Source organism: Parambassis ranga, chromosome 8, assembly GCF_900634625.1.
Source record: "Parambassis ranga chromosome 8, fParRan2.1, whole genome shotgun sequence".
NCBI classification, from domain to species: Eukaryota; Metazoa; Chordata; class Actinopteri; family Ambassidae; genus Parambassis; species Parambassis ranga.
Window position 1 is genome coordinate 9,485,047 of NC_041029.1, and position 17,122 is coordinate 9,502,168.

General features: G+C 42.4%; 2 protein-coding genes across 3 annotated transcripts; both read right to left on the minus strand.

Moving 5' to 3' along the window:
- Positions 1-65: 65 nt before the first annotated feature.
- hsd3b7 (hydroxy-delta-5-steroid dehydrogenase, 3 beta- and steroid delta-isomerase) lies at positions 66-6,642 on the minus strand. The gene is made up of 6 exons (XM_028412168.1): positions 6,387-6,642; positions 4,927-5,082; positions 2,946-3,054; positions 1,943-2,042; positions 1,385-1,547; positions 66-883 (listed from the first exon to the last, which is right to left on the minus strand). The coding sequence occupies exons 1-6, from the start codon at positions 6,544-6,546 to the stop codon at positions 471-473; spliced, it is 1,101 nt and encodes a 366-aa protein (XP_028267969.1). The 5' UTR covers positions 6,547-6,642; the 3' UTR covers positions 66-470.
- A 4,744-nt stretch (positions 6,643-11,386) lies between these two features.
- LOC114439927 (3 beta-hydroxysteroid dehydrogenase type 7-like) lies at positions 11,387-15,985 on the minus strand. Of its 2 annotated transcripts, none has more exons than XM_028412127.1 (6): positions 15,760-15,985; positions 15,054-15,209; positions 13,936-14,044; positions 13,456-13,555; positions 12,960-13,122; positions 11,387-12,666 (listed from the first exon to the last, which is right to left on the minus strand). In XM_028412127.1, the coding sequence occupies exons 1-6, from the start codon at positions 15,917-15,919 to the stop codon at positions 12,245-12,247; spliced, it is 1,110 nt and encodes a 369-aa protein (XP_028267928.1). In that variant the 5' UTR covers positions 15,920-15,985; the 3' UTR covers positions 11,387-12,244. The 2 variants fall into 2 exon arrangements, with proteins under 2 accessions (XP_028267928.1, XP_028267929.1); XM_028412128.1 differs by having other exon boundaries at positions 15,054-15,204; positions 15,760-15,907.
- Between the last annotated feature and the right edge of the window lie 1,137 nt (positions 15,986-17,122).

The window sequence follows — 17,122 nt, forward strand, 5'->3', positions numbered from 1 at the left end:
TAATAGAATCTGTTAATTAAAAACAAGAGACTCTCCTTATACTCAGACACAACAAGAAAGCAGTGTAGCATATATTAAATTATTTTTTATTCAAAATGACACAGAATAATTAAAAAAAATAAACACGACACACACTTTATATAACATATAAGAAAAAAGCCTGTAAATTGTTTTTACATTTGTTATTATTGGTGTAAAATGGAATCTTTGAAGCTTATACAAGGACAAAATAATAAATCAGTGTTACACTATTTTGATATTGCATTTCCCCTTAGGTCCTCACTTCCCTTCATCTCAAGTGTAGACTGCCATTTTTAAATGTAAGACCTATCGTAAATGCTGGCACAACGGAAACATATAAACATTTCGGATAAAAAAAGAAGAATACTGCTTGTTCACATGCAGGATGTGTGAGGTCCTGCTTATATCTGCAGCAGCTTCTAATGAATGTTACTACAGTTGAGGTCATGTTAGGAGTTTTTGGGTTTATCTAAAGGGAAAGTCTCAATCCAGTTCTTTGTGCGTGTCAGACACTGATCCCAGGTATACAGGGGGCGGTACTGGAAATAACGCTCAGCTTTGTCTGTGCTCACTGTGAAGGTGGTACTGGCTACCGCCAAAGTGTAACGGTTCAGCAGTGGTGTGTAGTTATAAATGGGTCTCAGGATCCAGTGCAGCACGTCATTAACCATGGCCAGAAACCAGAGCATGAGCCAGGGTATCCGAGCCCTGCGGAAGTTGAATGCTGAGAGCAGAATCATGTTGAAATCCTCGTAGCTTTTGTAGGGTGAGTCATCATAGCAGAAGAACGCTTCACCTCCGACTTTCTGAGGGCGCTCCCTCAGGGCTCTGGCTGCAAGGACATGCATCCATGCAACGTTGCCTAGGAAACAAAACAACTGGATGAATAATCATTCACTTTTCATAATCTAAGATACATGTAGTATCTATGTATGTTTGTTGTTGTATCTTTGTCAAAATTATATATTTGTATCAACTATTAAATGTTCTTAAGTTAAAGTCAAAAGGTTAAGTAAAAATGTTGCTCACACTTGTGCAAGTGTGCTCTTCTCATTATTCATTTTTACTGCACATTGATCTATCATCATAGTTAGTCTGTATAATTTTAGATCTCTTTTTTCTAATAACAACATGTGTTACAGATACTACAGTTGTAATAACAAACATAAGATTTTTCAGATTGCATTGTGTCTTTTGATGCTACAGTACAAACTTCCTGTGAAAGAGGAAGCATCTGTATGACAGTAGTACTTCTTTTTTTAGGCTTGTTTCTAAGCAACCTACTGCAGTGCAGTTTACTCACATTTGCTGTGAGTTAAAAATAGACAAGTTGGGACCAAAAGAAATTATTATTTGTTTTTACCTGCATAGACACGCCCATGCTCAATGTGATCCGGGATGCCACCGACTGCCAAGCCTCCCCTTTGGAGAACCATCTTGTAGAAGTCTTTAATTAGCTCATGCCCCTCGCCATAGATCCCAGTCGGTCTCAGCGAGCATGTGTGCAAACACTTTCCACCCTTCACCTGTACAGGAAACAAAACCAACAGTTAGGAGGCAGAAACAAACAAAAACCACAGAAATGGGTCAAAGGAAACATTTGGTGGATTTTGACTGCAAGGAGGGGGAGTGATACCACAGCAAGACCACAAGGGGGATTAAGTAATCCTAGGCACAAGAAATCCCCCCCACCGGTCCATAATGTGTTTTTAAAGGATATAATTTAACCAAGCTATGACAACTATTGACACTGTTTTCACATTGTGTTGCCCAGAGTGATTACATTTTATGATTATTTCATCATTACTTCTCCAGCTCTCAGTGTGTGTCCAAACGTGTTTTTAGGAGAGCTGTAATATTCCTGTTTTTTAGGATAATACTGTACATGTGTTTTTAAAATGCATTGTTTAACACAACTTACCTTGATGCCATTAGCTTCAAGCACCATTTTCTCTGCCTTTGCTTTGCTAGTTGGATAGGCCATGGTGTGTTTCACCAGATAGGGTGTGTCTTCATTGCCCCTGCACAGACAAAAAAAAGCCCAACATTCAGAGAAGCACCCATGAGAATACAAAGAGATGTTTTCTTGAACCTGCCACATAAATGAGAGGAATGTGTTTGCATGAGGAAAAAGGGGACAGCTCAGACAGGAAACTTGCACAAGAGAAGACAGACTGACAGGGTTATAAAGGAGATGTGGTAAAACTGATGATGTTTTTGTTGCATACAGTCGTAGGATTTTATCTGAACTTGTCTGTATTTGCAGTACTTGATTAGAAACATCCTTCAAGCACAGGCAAAGGTTCATTCCTACTGTGTGACTTCATGGAGTTCAAATGTGCAAGCACTAAAATGCAAATGGAAAGAACGTGTCTCTGCCTAAAAGGACGCATACACACCTGGAGATGTGGAGTCAATATTTTGAAAGAAATGATCTAAATGGGCTGCTGCTGTTATTGTCTAAATCAGGCAGAGTTGTGAGTCTATACACTGTGTGCTTTATCTGACTCATGGTTTATGTTTCATAACTGACACTGAGCAGCAGGTTTTACGGTATGATGTGGCAGCTTGTCCAGACTGGCCACAGACATGTCACTGTTTGGCACCAGCACCATTACATAACATGCATCTGATGCACAGTTTTATGCAAAAGAGGAAAACATCACATCAGCGGAGCCAGATATGATACCGGAGAGAACTGTTTTTTATCTTAAAGGCTCCACCGGTGTGCTGAACACTGTGTTTTAAACCTCAATCCTATCTTTTTTGACCATGCGTCATATTACATTCCAGAACAGAAAAACAAATATGTAGGCGTGGAGAGGAAAACACTTGGAATTGCACACTGGGTCTCTTGGACAGCACGGAAATCTTAATACAACTGTACAGAGTTCAGCAGCAAGTAAAGGCACGGTTCACTTCACCTCTTAAAGTGGTCTCCGTTCATGTTGGGACCAATCACTTCCATGCTGCTGGTATAAATCAGGCACTCGATTCCACACTCCACACAGGCATTGATCACATTTTCTGTTCCTGTGGGAAAAGAAAACATTATTATTATTTGTATAACGTGGCTTGGTTTGGCTAGATCTAACCAGATCCTGTTAGGAAACACAAAGTATTCACTCCAAAGCCAAATGACCGAGAGCAAGATTCAGTTAGTCAATAACTCGAGTCAAAATGATCTGCTAAACTCAAATTTAAAAGTAAAAATTACATTTACAATATAATTGGATTCATAAAGACTTTAAACCAGACAATGTCTGGATTGCATTCCAAGCATTTGATATCTTTACCACACAGCAGCAGCAGTGAGAACACAAATGGCGGATGACGTGCGCAGAGAGACAGATGTGTGTATCACATGTGCATGGAGTCTGCTGCCATCTACATCAAGGGAGTGACCTCAAAGGCTAAATATTTGAATAGTTCAACTATTAAATCCGCCTTGCAGGTTTGCTTAAAACCAGATCTTTCACTTTCCTAGATGATATTAAAAACAACTGCCTTCCACATGACTGAATTACTTCTGCTCACTGGCATGACGTACTGGGACAACGGATAGAACATAGCCATCATTAATGAGATTTATTCCAGCTGTTGTTTTTTTTTTTCTGCTGGTCTGGTAAAACAGATGCTGCATGTGGTCTCAAACGTGGTTCAAATATTTATTGATAAGGCCAGAAAAAACAGAACTGTGGATGACATCTAAAAACAACATACAGAGTGGAGATGAGATGAGAAAAATGGAGAAAAAGGAGTTAACAGCAATCTGAAAAATGTTTATGTTGACCTGAAAACCGACACAGGCGAAATCATTGCATTGTTGCAATACTTTTCGGAGCAGTCTCTGAATTATTGGACTAACTTGAACCATGTAGAGTTAGAAGAATTCCACCTCTGGCATCTAAAACATTAATTATATCCAGACAGATAAAAAGTCAAATATTCATTCAATGCAAGAAACTCTAAGAGATCTTTTGTACTCTCTGCCTGGAGACAGGCAAACACAAACACCAACTCAACCTTCTGATGACAAAGGTATCTTTTGTCTGATAGTAACCCAAACCTCACCAGAGACATGCAGCCTTTACCAGAGACGGGGAGGAAATGTGTCATCCTTTATCTATTATGTCTATCATTGATTCTGACATGCTGCCGTGTGACTTACATCTCATGACTGCAGATATTTTAGGAATTCAGACACATATGCTGCAGTCATTCCTGGACACACTCACACCAGAATAAGGTAGTGATGTTTTCTATTTTATAAAGAGTCAACAGTGTACAGTGCAGTGTATTAAATGCTGGGTAAAGCTAATTCCTGTGTGCCATAGAGCTCCTTTGTTTAGTACACTGCATTCAGTGTGTTCCTTTGATGGCACATTTTTGAGTCTTTCCCACACGCACCTCAGTTACAGCGAATACTCACTGAACTGTATGATGGAACTAAAATTTTAAAGGCCTAGTTTGACTGGAACATAGGCACAACCACAAGAAAGCCCTACACTGATACAGCATTTACAGAGGTAACCTGAAACAAGTCTTCAGATGTCTGTATGGAGTTACACCCACAGTGAGTGGCAGCAATACGCCCTGTATCCCTGTTGTCTTTAATATGATCAATCGTGTCAAGTGAAACATGAACTTAATAGTCCATCTGGGTTGACTAAGAGGAAACACATGAAGAAACTGTCTTCATATTGAATAGTGGAATGAATGAGTGTCCCTGACCACCTTCGTCACTGTCACCATATTTTTAGTTTATGTGACGCAGTGCCCTTGGATTTACAGCAGAAGCAGGCGTGGATTTCCTCTGCTGTAGACAAAAAAAAAACACCCACTCATGTTTCCTCTCCATCCTTTTTCCCCTTTTCCCACATAACCACTTCCTTTTATGCCCACCTGCAACATTGACAGCGTAGATGAGGGTCTCTGGAACTTTATACCAAACATCCACCAAGCTGGCTGTGTGGATGACAACGTCGACCCCACGCGAAGCCTCCAGCACACTGCTGTAGTCTGTGATGTCCCCCTGAATGACTGCCACCTTGGTCCGCTCTGAAGGGGGGAAACATAAAGACACACAAACTGTACTACATGTGATCCAGCACGATCTTCACATACACAATGATCTGTATAGCTACACATAACTAGAGCACAGGTTCAGCACTGGTCTGGTTTTAGGGATGTAAAAAAAAAACAAGAGCACTGTTTGTCCAGATGAGTTCACTGAACTCTGTGCGGTGGACTGTTTGATGTCTTTGAGGTTAAAAGGAGACAGCTCATCTGGCAGAAATCATATTGCAAAACATCAAACAATCATCCATTCATCCATGGGTCCACTCACCCTCTCACCAATAATGTTGAGGTATTTTTTATTTTTTTTATTTTAGATACTGTATTAATCCCAGAGGGAAATTCGTTACGGCTGCTGCACAAGCAGTGTCATACAACGACTAGCAAGGCGCGCCACAGGCTAGGGTGAAGTGTCTTGCCCAAGAACACAAAACAGTGACTAGGGACCCTGCTATCCCACTGCGCCACTGTTGCCCCCATGTTATCATGCCTGAAGGCCTTGTGGCCCTGTTTTATCTCTGCTGCCCTGTCCTTGAAAGGCTGGCAGATAGTGATATAGCCTGCACTGAACCCTTGCACATGTTCTCAGAGATGCAGTTCAGAGTTTATACTCGGCCAGTGCCTGTTAGCTGATCTCCCAGAGCCCCAAGCTGTGCTTGAAACAACACACAGGCTTCAGTCCGCCCAGACAATGAATAACAAAAGCTGAATTTTCCGCTGTGGGATTGGGGTGTCAGCTGTGGTTGGTACATTCCTCACGCTGATGTTGTAAGTTACAGTATACTGGTATGGAAGTCATTACCTAACTTCTAAGCGGGAAAAACACAGTTTTGTTTTTGACTGAATAATTTCCCAGGAAGGAAACAATAAAGAAGTGGACCTGGTTCCACAGAAAAAATACAAACACACCTTTTGACTGAAAAAAGCTGGTGACAACATGTGTGACACAAGCAAACAGAATATGAGTCAACTAAATGTCAGCCAACATGGTTAAGATAATAAATATTTATGAACTGAACATATGATCGGGCCTATTATTTATTCATTTTGTTCATTTCCAGCAGAAATCAGCAGCAGATGTCATGAACCATGAATGCAGGTTGAGATCAAATAAAACAGATTAATACATCAAATATTGCCTAATTGAATACATGATAAGTTGACTAGGATAGTTTAGAAACGCCCAGGCTACACCCGTTATCTCGCTCAGGGACAAAACTGTTAGTAGCAGACCTCACAATGCAGCTCATGCGCAGCGCACCGTGCTGCGCCGCTCGCCTTCTTACCTGTGCTGAGTCCATTTAAACTGGGGTCTACGTGTTTGTCAAAGACCCGGATCTCCTGCAGCTGCTCGTCCTTTTCCAGCAGAATCCTCAATAGATGTTTTCCGAGAAAACCACAACCTCCAGTGATCAAATACACGAGACCCGGCTGGTTTGCAGACATGCTGACAGAATGTGGAGCAGCAGCTGACGGCTGTGTGAGTGTGTCTGTGTGTGGCTGCTTCCTCTCAATGAGAGCACACCCCAACCTGAGACTGCCTTATAAGAGGATCACCACACGCTTCTGTTTTTTCCCTCTTCTTTTTTTTCGTAACCTTTATTGGTACACATTTTTTGGTACACTTTTCAAATATATGACTCTTTAAATCTAGCATTTTTATTCTACTACCAACACATATTGCACTTCATTTCTGCATTTCCCTGAGGCTTAAGATTAGAAAAAAAGAAAGGAAAAAGAATTAAATCTAGTTAAAGATACACATCAGAATCAGAATTCCTTTATTTATCCCCTAGGGGGAATTCTTTTTTATTACAGACATACAAGATCCTAACCAAGAATCACAAATCAAAGAATTCAAACATGGCTTGTAGCTGAAATATAACATATAATAAATATAATAAGTAGCATATTAACCCCTGAGTTTTATGTAAATAAACATATTTACTACTGTATACACCTTTAAGAGCACGATATACAAGAATATACAAGAACAGTGTGTGTGACAGTTCAGTAGTTAAATGGCACCAGGCAGAAATGATTTCCTGTGTCTCTGTGGTGCAGCGTGCACTCACATAAAATATAAATGAGGAACAATTAGGTAAGTATTTTTAGTAATAGCCTATATTTGTTAGACTTTAATCACAAGTGCACTTTACAGGTCGCTTGAGTTGGAAACCTAAATACTTACAGAAACCCAGTGTTGAGAGCAGCTATTTTGGAAAGAGTGAGTCCTCAGCATGAAGACACACTGACTCATACCTTTAATCATCAAAGAAGGATGAATACATTACACTGACTGACACACATGTAAGAGAGTTGCTGAAGTCCCCCCTCCACTGTCTCCAGGTAACCCTGCTGTCCTTGAACTTTATTCCTATTCAGTGTCAGTGCTATTACAGAATAGTGATAAGTCACTCAGAGGCAGAGAGCAAACTGGTCAAAGTCCAGTTGTTTCTGTTGTGTCATCAAAGGATTTGATAGATCAGATCTTAAACCAAAGGCTACAAAGATCTGAAGCCAATCCAGCAGAACCAGATGAAACGCTCATCTGTTTATTCTACTCGTGCACTCTGTTTCTTGTCCAAACTTGCTGCTCAGTCAACATTTAATTCACATCCACAGGAGAAGAAAAAGAGTCAATGTCAACATTTGATGAAAAACATTCATGCACCCTCACTCACAGCACTGAAAACAACGAGGCAGCGGCGCCCGCTGCACAAAGGGAAACAGCATCCAGTCATTTCCAGTCACAGTCTGCCTTCTTTGTTGACTGTTCATGGTTTTTTGTCAAAGGCTAAGGCCTACCCACACATGATACAGAGTTCAGTTCTGGTAAACAAAATTTAAAAAAAGATAAAAAGAAGAAGTACCATATGAGGAAGAAAAAAGCAGAGTATATGAGCCAGACGTAGAGATTTTTTAACTGAGGTCACTATCTGCACTGTGAGCTTATTCTTCTTTCCCATTCCCTTTGTCGTCACCTGATGACTTCACTATGAAATCTCTTTGTTTTAAGTCACATTTTAACACTTCCTCTTCTGACGGAAACAATTTCACTAACATTTATTTCCGCCTCAGCGTTTCCTGTTGACGCTGCTCAGCAGCTGTTTATATTTATCATGATCATATCATGAGAAAGTTTTCTCTCAGCAGTCACAGTGTTGACCTCTTAAAAACCTCTTCAGTACAGACAGTGGTTTAAACCTGACCACACATTTTCCAGCAGGATTACGGTGGAACTCATTACTGAAACAAGTAAAAGTTTTATAGGGCTGGTTAATAGTAAACTCACAGATTGAAGTGGATTTTTTCTGAGTTGTTGTTACCTGCAGTGGCAGTTTTGTCTCATCAATATGATGAATCCCCTTGTCTGAAAGTAGCTTGTTACAGTGGCAGCAGGGGATCAGTCAGCAGCTCACTCCTCTCAGTCCTCATCAGTACATATATATTTATTCTAGCTGCAAATTACAGCCGCTGGGCATGTTAAACCCTATGGGATGTCACTTAAAGGGAGATGAGTGAATACTTTTGGCAACATAATTAAATGTTCTGACTACAGCGACCAACCAGGGAACACAACACCTCTTAAGTGGTCTCTGTTCATGTTGGGACCAGTCTGGTATAAAGTAGGGGTTTCAGTTTCTGCTCCAGCTGGATTGTGTGAGGAAGCACACAGGTTTTCCTTCAAAGCCACATGACTCTGACCCTTGGGGTTCCACCATAATGATTAAATACTGCTAAATTGAAGAAATATTCATAAAATAAAAAGAGCTGTGTTGCTGGATATACCCCCAAAACAAGATAACTAGTAGGTTTAGACATGCTGTTCATGTGCTGCATGCCCTGTTATCTGTGCTGTGTGTTTGTCAGATACCCAGAGAGCCAGAGCCAGTCATTAGACACACCTGAGCTTCGACCGACAGACAGAATAACCAACACATTGTCAGGAGATTGTGAGATGGACGACACAAATGCAGAAGTATCCAAAAGGGCAAAGGCAAAAACCAGTGGTCAGATCCAAAACAGGTGATACACAGGAAAATCCAAAACTCACTCGAAACTCACTGGGGAAAATCACAAGCGCGGAAAGGCTACTTGGACGGTTGTGTCGCTAGGATTACTCACAAGACGAACTGGCAACAAGAGGGAGGAAACACACAGGCTATATACAGGTAATCACAGGAGGGGGAAGGGAGCACACATGAGGAAGGGGAAGTAAACAGAACTGAAACACAAGGGGAAGATCAAGTTTCAAAATAAAACAGGAAGTGACTAGTAAAACTAAAACTAATGCAAACAGAAAATAAACTACAAAAAGTCTGAACAAAAATACAGGGAGCAAAGAATCAGTCTTAAAGGGTCCAGAAAACAAAACTCAGAAAACTGGGTAGAGACCCAGCATGACGAAGTCTGGGGGGGCTCAGAGAGCAAGGCCAGAGGCTGAGAAGGCCGAGATTTCCCAGGGTCGATAGAAATGGCGGGGGAACGCCAGAGACGAGATGGGGACACTGCCCCTCCAGGGTCCGGGCGGAAAAACACCAGAGATGGAGACGGGGGCCCTCCAGGGTCCGGGCGGAAGACCACCGGCGATGGAGACGGGGACCCTCCAGGGTCCAGGCAGAAGACCGGCGAGGACGAGACAACGGACCCTCCAGGGTCCGGACTGGAGACCGGACTGGAGACCGGCGCTGGAGCAGAAGACCCTCCAGGGTCCGGACTGGAGACCGGACTGGAGACCGGCGCTGGAGCAGAAGACCCTCCAGGGTCCGGACTGGAGACCGGCGCCGAGGGAGGACCACCGGTGTCGGGACTGAAAACCAGAGGCGAAGGGGTGGGAACAGGGACTCGGGAGCGATGGACCACCGAGGTCGGAACAGGAACTCGGGAGCAGTGGACCACTGGGGTCAAAACTCGAAACAGGAGATGGAAGCCCTCCAGGGCCAAAACTCGAAACAGGAGACGGAAGCCCACCAGGGCCAAAACTGGAACCCAGAACTGAGGACCCTTCAGTGTCAGGCTCAGTCACTATGGTTAAGGGTCCTTCTGGGTCAGAACGGGTAGCCAACTCTGCAGGGTCAGGGCTGGAACCCGGAGCCGGATATTCTCTAGTGACAGAGCTGGTCACTAGAGCTGAGGGTCCATCTGGGTCAGGCCTGGAGCCCAGAACAGAAGACCCCCCCCATAGTCCAAACAGGCTTTCCCCTGTCTCAGTCTGCGTTTCTTTGGTCCCAACAGATATCAAGTCCTTCGCCATGACACCCTCACCCTCTGGCCGAGACGGGAGGAGAGACGACATCTGGGGCCCGCCCCTGGATGGCGCCGGAGAGGGTGACGTCATCGGGAGCCCGCCTCCGGGCGGAACCGGAAGTGGTGATGTCATCGGGAGCCCGCCTCCGGGTAGAACCGGAAGTGGTGATGTCATCGGGAGCCCGCCTCCGGGTAGAACCGGAAGTGGTGACGTCATCGGGAGCCAGCCTCCGGGCGGAACCGGAAGTGTCCAAAGTCCAAAGCAGTGGTCGGTACACATGAGTTGAGTCCGCGAGGCAAAGGTAACACATACGGCAAAGGCAAAAAACAGTAGTCAGATCCAAAACAGGTGATTCTGGGGAAAATCACAAGCACGGAAAGGCTACTTGGACGGCTGTGTCGCTAGGATTACTCACAAGACGAACTGGCAACAAGAGGGAGGAAACACACAGGCTTTATACACAGGAGGGCGGGAAGACAATAGGACACAGGTGAAGCACATTAGGGTGGAGCAGGTAATCACAGGAGGGGGAAGGGAGCGCACATGAGGAAGGGGAAGTAAACAGAGCTGAAACACAAGGGGAAGATCAAGTTTCAAAATAAAACAGGAAGTGACAAGTAAAACTAAAACTAATGCAAACAGAAAATGAACTACAAAATAAAAGACCTGGCTGAAACCATGACACACATGTAAGAGTGGAGACACTATTGTTTGTGAGTTTCACACAGATCCAGCCACTGAGCTCCTCTACCGCATAAAACTGTTGCATTACAGACTTTGTATTTCACATCTGTCATCAGAGCGCCTGTGATTTAGAGGCCCATGTTCCTCTGCGCGATAGGGGCGTCAGCTGTGGTTTACATTCCTCACTCTGATGAGAACTTGGTTCGGTTTAATGTAAATTACAGCATTTTATTTTATTTTTTTAGTTACCCAGCTTGTAATCACAGAAAAAAAACACAGTTTTTCCTTCATTTGTTTTTGCAGGAAGTAAAACTTCCAGTTTCACAGAAACACACACTGTTTACTTCATTCAAACAAAAACTATGAAGCATACGATGACAAGTTGTAACATCTCTATCCTGACACAAGAATGTCGCCAGGTACGGCAAAACAAAACCAGTGACTTAATGTTATGAGTCAGGTCCCCAGCAGGCTGTTATCACCTCTGTGCATCATCACAGAAAACTGACTAAAGATCTGTTACGGCAGAGTAAACAGAAAACTCTGTAATCAAACTAGTGGCAGTGGCAGTAGCAGTGTTAAATCATCTTTAGTCAAATGTAAATAAATAAACATGACACATTTTAGCATAATATACTGTATAAGGCTGGTATTCTATATATATATATATACATATATATATATATATGTGTGTGTATATATATATATATATAATGTTTTTTAGAATACCAGCGTGTGTGTTACATTTCTGGGAAGGGATGTTTGGTATGAGGTGATCCAAATAAACCACAGGGAAAAACACTGTGTACTGTATCTTTAAAAAAAACATCTGTAGTACTAGAATAAGTAAGTTTGACCCTGACAACACATTTTGCAGCAGGATTACAGTGGAAATCATTACTGAAACAAGTGAAAGTTTACAGGGAGGTAAATTAAGAATAAGATTAAGAAGGTCAATTCTGATGCATGTTGCAGGGATTATTAAAAGCTCTATGTTCTAGTACTACCAGGCCGGCGTTTATTACAACAATATACAGCTATAGCAGGAACAACTTTTAAGTTGTGTTTACATTTGTTATAACTAATAGCTGGTGCTATTATAGGAATCTTTGACTTACTGTTATTAAAACTTGATTAAACTGCTAAAAACAGTCATAAAAGCTGCATTTCCCCCTTTTCCTTACTGTTGATGACTAAGACCCCTTCCCTTCATCTCATCTTCAGGTTTTTGGGTTTATCTACAGGGAAAGTCTCAATCCAGTTCTTTGTGCGTGTCAGACACTGATCCCAGGTATACAGGGGGCGGTACTGGAAATAACGCTCAGCTTTGTCTGTGCTCACTGTGAAGGTGGTACTGGCTACCGCCAAAGTGTAACAGTTCAGCAGTGGTGTGTAGTTATAAATGGGTCTCAGTATCCAGCGCAGCACATCATTAACCATGGCCAGAAACCAGAGCATGAGCCAGGGTATCCGAGCCCTGTGGAAGTTAAATGCTGAGAGCAGAGTCATGTCGAAATCCTCGTAGCTTTTGTAGGGTGAGTCATCATAGCAGAAGAACACTTCACCTCCGACTTTCTGAGGGCGCTCCCTCAGGGCTCTGGCTGCAAGGACATGCATCCATGCAACGTTGCCTAGGAAACAAAACAACTGGATGAATAATCATTCACTTTTCATAATCTAAGATACATGTAGTATCTATGTATGTTTGTTGTTGAATACCCTAAAGGTACCTTAGTATAAATAGTTTGCCAGCAAAACCTAATAGTAAGTTTATCATCCAACCAACACAATTTTAGAAACACTCTTTTCCAACATCAGCATCTATTACATACACTACAGTTGTAGTACAAACCTGAACTTAAATGTATGGCTCTGAGTCACAAAAACATTAATAGTTAATATTATTAATAATGTTTAATTTTACCGACATAGGTTCGCCCGTGATGAATGTGATCTGGCAGGCCATTCCAAGCCACACCTCCTAATCTAACAATCCAATTGTAAGTCTTTCTAATTAGCTCGTCCCCCTCGCCGTAGACTCCCGCTGGTCTTAGCGAGCAAGTGTACAGGAACTTTCCACCTTTCACCTGAACCGGAAACAGAACCAACAATCTGTGTAAGGAGTCAGATGCACCATTAATAAAGAAAAGACTAATGCATTACAGGGGAAGATTTAGTGGACTTTGAATGCAAAAAGTAAGGGACCGCAAGGGGCAGGATGTGGTATGCTGTTGCAAAGCTGCACATAATTCCAAGAATTTAAATCGAGGCAACTGGACTCAAGGATTGGTTTTTGAAGATGTTTCGCCACTTCTCCAAGTGGCTTCTTCAGTTCTGCTGGGCATAAAATCTCCTCTACTGGCACTGTGCAGTGCAGATTGTCTTTATTTGTGAAATGAATCATGTGAAACACAGCTTACCTTGATGCCATTAGCTTCAAGCACCATTTTGTCTGCCTTTGCTTTGCTCTTTGAATAGGCCATGGTGTGTTTCACCAGATATGGTGTGTCTTCATTGCCCCTGCATAGAAAAAAAAGCCCAGCATTCAAAGAAGCTCACCCACATTACGTGACAACTATAGAACGTCTACATGGGCGGCAGCCATGCCACTGTTTGGTGTCACGTACAATAAAAGAAGAGTGACGTAGGATGCAGACAGTCGCTCCTGTTTAGTCCAAATTCTTTATCTTAAAAACTTCACTCCTGTACTGAACACTCTGTACTGTGTAGTTTTGAGATCTTTTAGATTATATCTTTTCTCTCCAGGCATCATGGTACATTCAAGAAAACAAATGGAAAAGCTGCAAGAACAGAAAAGGAGCCCAGAGATTCCTCACAAGCTGCGACTACGTGCACATTGAATCACAGCAACAAAATCGGAATAAAACAGTTAGATTCACCTGATAAAGTGGTCTCCATAGGCGTTGGGACCGATCACATCTGTGCTGCTGGTAAAAACCAGGCACTCAATGCCACACTCCACACAGACATTGATCATATTTTCTGTTCCTGGGAGGACACAAAACAATACTATAATAGTACGCAGCAATAAAATACATGAAGCCAAAACAAAGAAAAACAGCTGAAAGGAAAATGTATGGTTAAAAAAACTGACTTGGTAGAAAATGCTGGAAAAACAATCTGACACAATGGATTACTGTTCATCAAGAATCATCAGTGTGATCTGATCATATTTCCTGTTATAACTATGCTATCAAAGATCACTTGGAATTTTCCGACGAATGCACTGAACGATTTTTCAGATATGAAGCAAATGGTAGCCTCTGTGGCTGACAAATGAAACCCGTGTCCAAATGTCAAAAACTGTGGTTCCCTTGTGTCCACTAGGGACTGGCTCCAGAAGTGAGTCAGTGACAACTGTGCGCAGGTGGTTTACGTTACGCTCACCTTAATTGTTTAATACATAAAGTTTTGCATAATTATGGGTGTGGCAGTGTAACTATCCCATGACACTGCCAACATGGTGACATGGGCGCTCTTCAGAGCCCTATGGGTGACATCATGGATGATTTGTCCATAGGTGTATACATTCTATCGTTTGAACATATTCATAATTTAAGGTAGGATAGGGGATTTTGAAAACTCAGTGAGAGTCAGCCAGATTTTAGAAGTAAACACACGCCCCTTTCTCGCAGAGCTCACCCCGAAGCCACGCCTCCCAACCAGTCTGTGACTTCGGCCATCATGCACGTACCTCTCTGGTGCGCGCAGAGCAGGAAGAGAGTGACAACCAGCCAATACTACGCGCAGGTGCGCCTCGTAGGATTGGCTGATGTTTTTAGCGTTTTATAGCTTTGACAGATGATTAATATTCTTTGTTTTAAAGCGAAACTGCCAAACTAATCAGTTGCTACGGTTACACTTATTTAACAAAAACTGCATCAGAATGAAATCTCCTACCCTACCTTTAACAGCGCTCTACAGGTGAACAAGGTGTGGATTTCCTGTGAGGTAATATTTCCACAGAACCCATATCACCACTCCCTCTAATACACACCTACGACATTGACAGCGTAGATGAGGGTCTCTGGAATTTTATACCACACATCCACCAAGCTGGCTGTGTGGATGACAACGTCGGCCCCTCGTGAAGCCTCCAACAGACTGCTGTAGTCTGTGATGTCCCCCTGAATGGTCACCACCTTAGTCTGCTCTGAGGGACAAACACAAAAACAAAAAATTGTCCTTCATGTGATCCAGCATTGAAAATCTGAAGAACTAAAAGGACAGAGAGAAAGTAATATAAATGTAATGAGTGTGGGACAGGCAGACAAGAGCTCAGAAACATGGTGAAATGCCATTTGTTTAGTTTTCATTGCAAAACCATACACACACCATTTATGTAAGATGCACACCATTTGTCACATAAAAGTTGCTTATGATTATACAACAATATATACTATAATAAAGTGTAAAAAAATAATTGCAATCCTGTTTTTTCCCGAATAAAGGTAAGAAAAAGTGTTAAATGTGTTATTTACCAATTCCATACCAAGGCTAGTGTACTTACACTTACAGGTGCTTGGAAGACAAACATGATTTGCCTTTAATGGTCTTACAATTTTGCCTCTGTTATCATGAATATACTGAGGAATGAACTGAGGAAAGATGATGAAATAAAAACTGAACACTGAGACAAAACTGTAAAAGTAGCAGACTCACAATAACAGTAACAGTCCATGCTGAACCTTTCGCCTTCTTACCTGTGCTGAGCCCATTTAAGCTGGAATCTACGTGTTTGTCAAAGACCCGGATCTCCTCCAGGTTGTCCTCCTTTTCCAGCAGAACCCTCAATAGATGTTTCCCGAGGAAACCACAACCTCCGGTGATCAAATACACGAGACCCTGCTGGTTTGCAGACATGCTGAGAAACTGTGGTGCAGCAGGTGATTGCTCAGTGTGTTAGCTTCTTCTCAAGGAGAGCACCTGAGACTGTCTTATAAGAGGATCATTATGACATTTTACTATGCTGTGAAAAGCCTGTTTAATATTTAAAATGGTTTAGGCAAACACGTTCCAAACAGTCAATGTTTGACCACACCTTCTTATGCAACATTTTTGCATAAGGATCTCCTCCAGGGTGTCCTCGTTTTCCAGCAGAACTCTCAATAGATGTTTACCAAGAGCTCACGGTGTCCTTAAACCTGACCCCTTTAGACAGACAGATAACATTTCTACTGTTACCTGACCTTTATTTGCTTTAAGCTGTTATGATTCTTTTAGGGAGAATGTTTACTCTGAAGTATCAAAGTCAAATACAAATTCGCAATTGCTTCCAACAATGTGGAAATCATTGGTAAAAATAATGAAGTGTGTACAGTGCAACTCATTTCAACAAATGCTAGGAACTATGTTACACTACCATTAATAGAGGCAATATATGATCCTCTCCCCACTTTAAGTCAATGGTTTGTAGCAGAGTATAAGGTGGCCTGATTGAGATTCATTATTCTGGAGTTGCCCATGGTGAGAGGCGGCAGGCTGGTGTGGGCTTGCTTGTAGCCCCAGAGCTTAGCTGCCATGTGTTAGAGTTTTCCCCAGTATGTGAGAGGGTTTCAGCCTGTGGGCCGAACAGCAGAGACCTTCTTACAGTCTCTGGGAGGGGGTACTGGACAGGGACTCTGTCATCTTGCTGGGGGACTTCAATGCCCACGTGGGCAATGACAGTAGCACCTGGAGAGGCGTGATTGGGAGGAACAGCCTTCCTGATCGGAACCTGAGTGGTGCTTTGTTATTGGACTTCTGTGCTGGTCACAGCCCACAGGGTTTGAATGCTCTCGCTTGGCCATGTGTCCATTCAAACCTTCATGTGTCAGTCTATCTCTCTGAATCTTTTTTGTTCCCTGTAACACTGCAAAACAGAACCTTGATAAAAATATGCTATAACTTTCTCTCAGTCTCTCTTCTCACTGGATGAGAGTAGCACTTTTAAACACATAGTCAATAAAACAGGAACATATTTAAGTTTGACAAAGAAAAATATATGCTGTTTGACATGTCCGCCCCAAGGCTTACTGGTGTATGTTCAGTCAAGTAAACTGATGATGATGAATGTTCAGCAAATAA

Coding starts and splice junctions, on each gene's coding strand:
- hsd3b7 (XM_028412168.1), bottom strand. CDS start 6,546: ATGTCTGCAAACCAGCCGGGTCTCGTGTATTTGATCACTGGAGGTTGT. Junction 3,055..4,926: donor CTACGCTGTCAATGTTGCAG/GTGGGCATAAAA, acceptor CTTTTCCCACAG/GAACAGAAAATGTGATCAAT. Junction 2,043..2,945: donor AACGGAGACCACTTTAAGAG/GTGAAGTGAACC, acceptor TTGTCTGTGCAG/GGGCAATGAAGACACACCCT.
- LOC114439927 (XM_028412127.1), bottom strand. CDS start 15,919: ATGTCTGCAAACCAGCAGGGTCTCGTGTATTTGATCACCGGAGGTTGT. Junction 14,045..15,053: donor CTACGCTGTCAATGTCGTAG/GTGTGTATTAGA, acceptor GTGTCCTCCCAG/GAACAGAAAATATGATCAAT. Junction 13,123..13,455: donor TTGAAGCTAATGGCATCAAG/GTAAGCTGTGTT, acceptor TTTCCGGTTCAG/GTGAAAGGTGGAAAGTTCCT.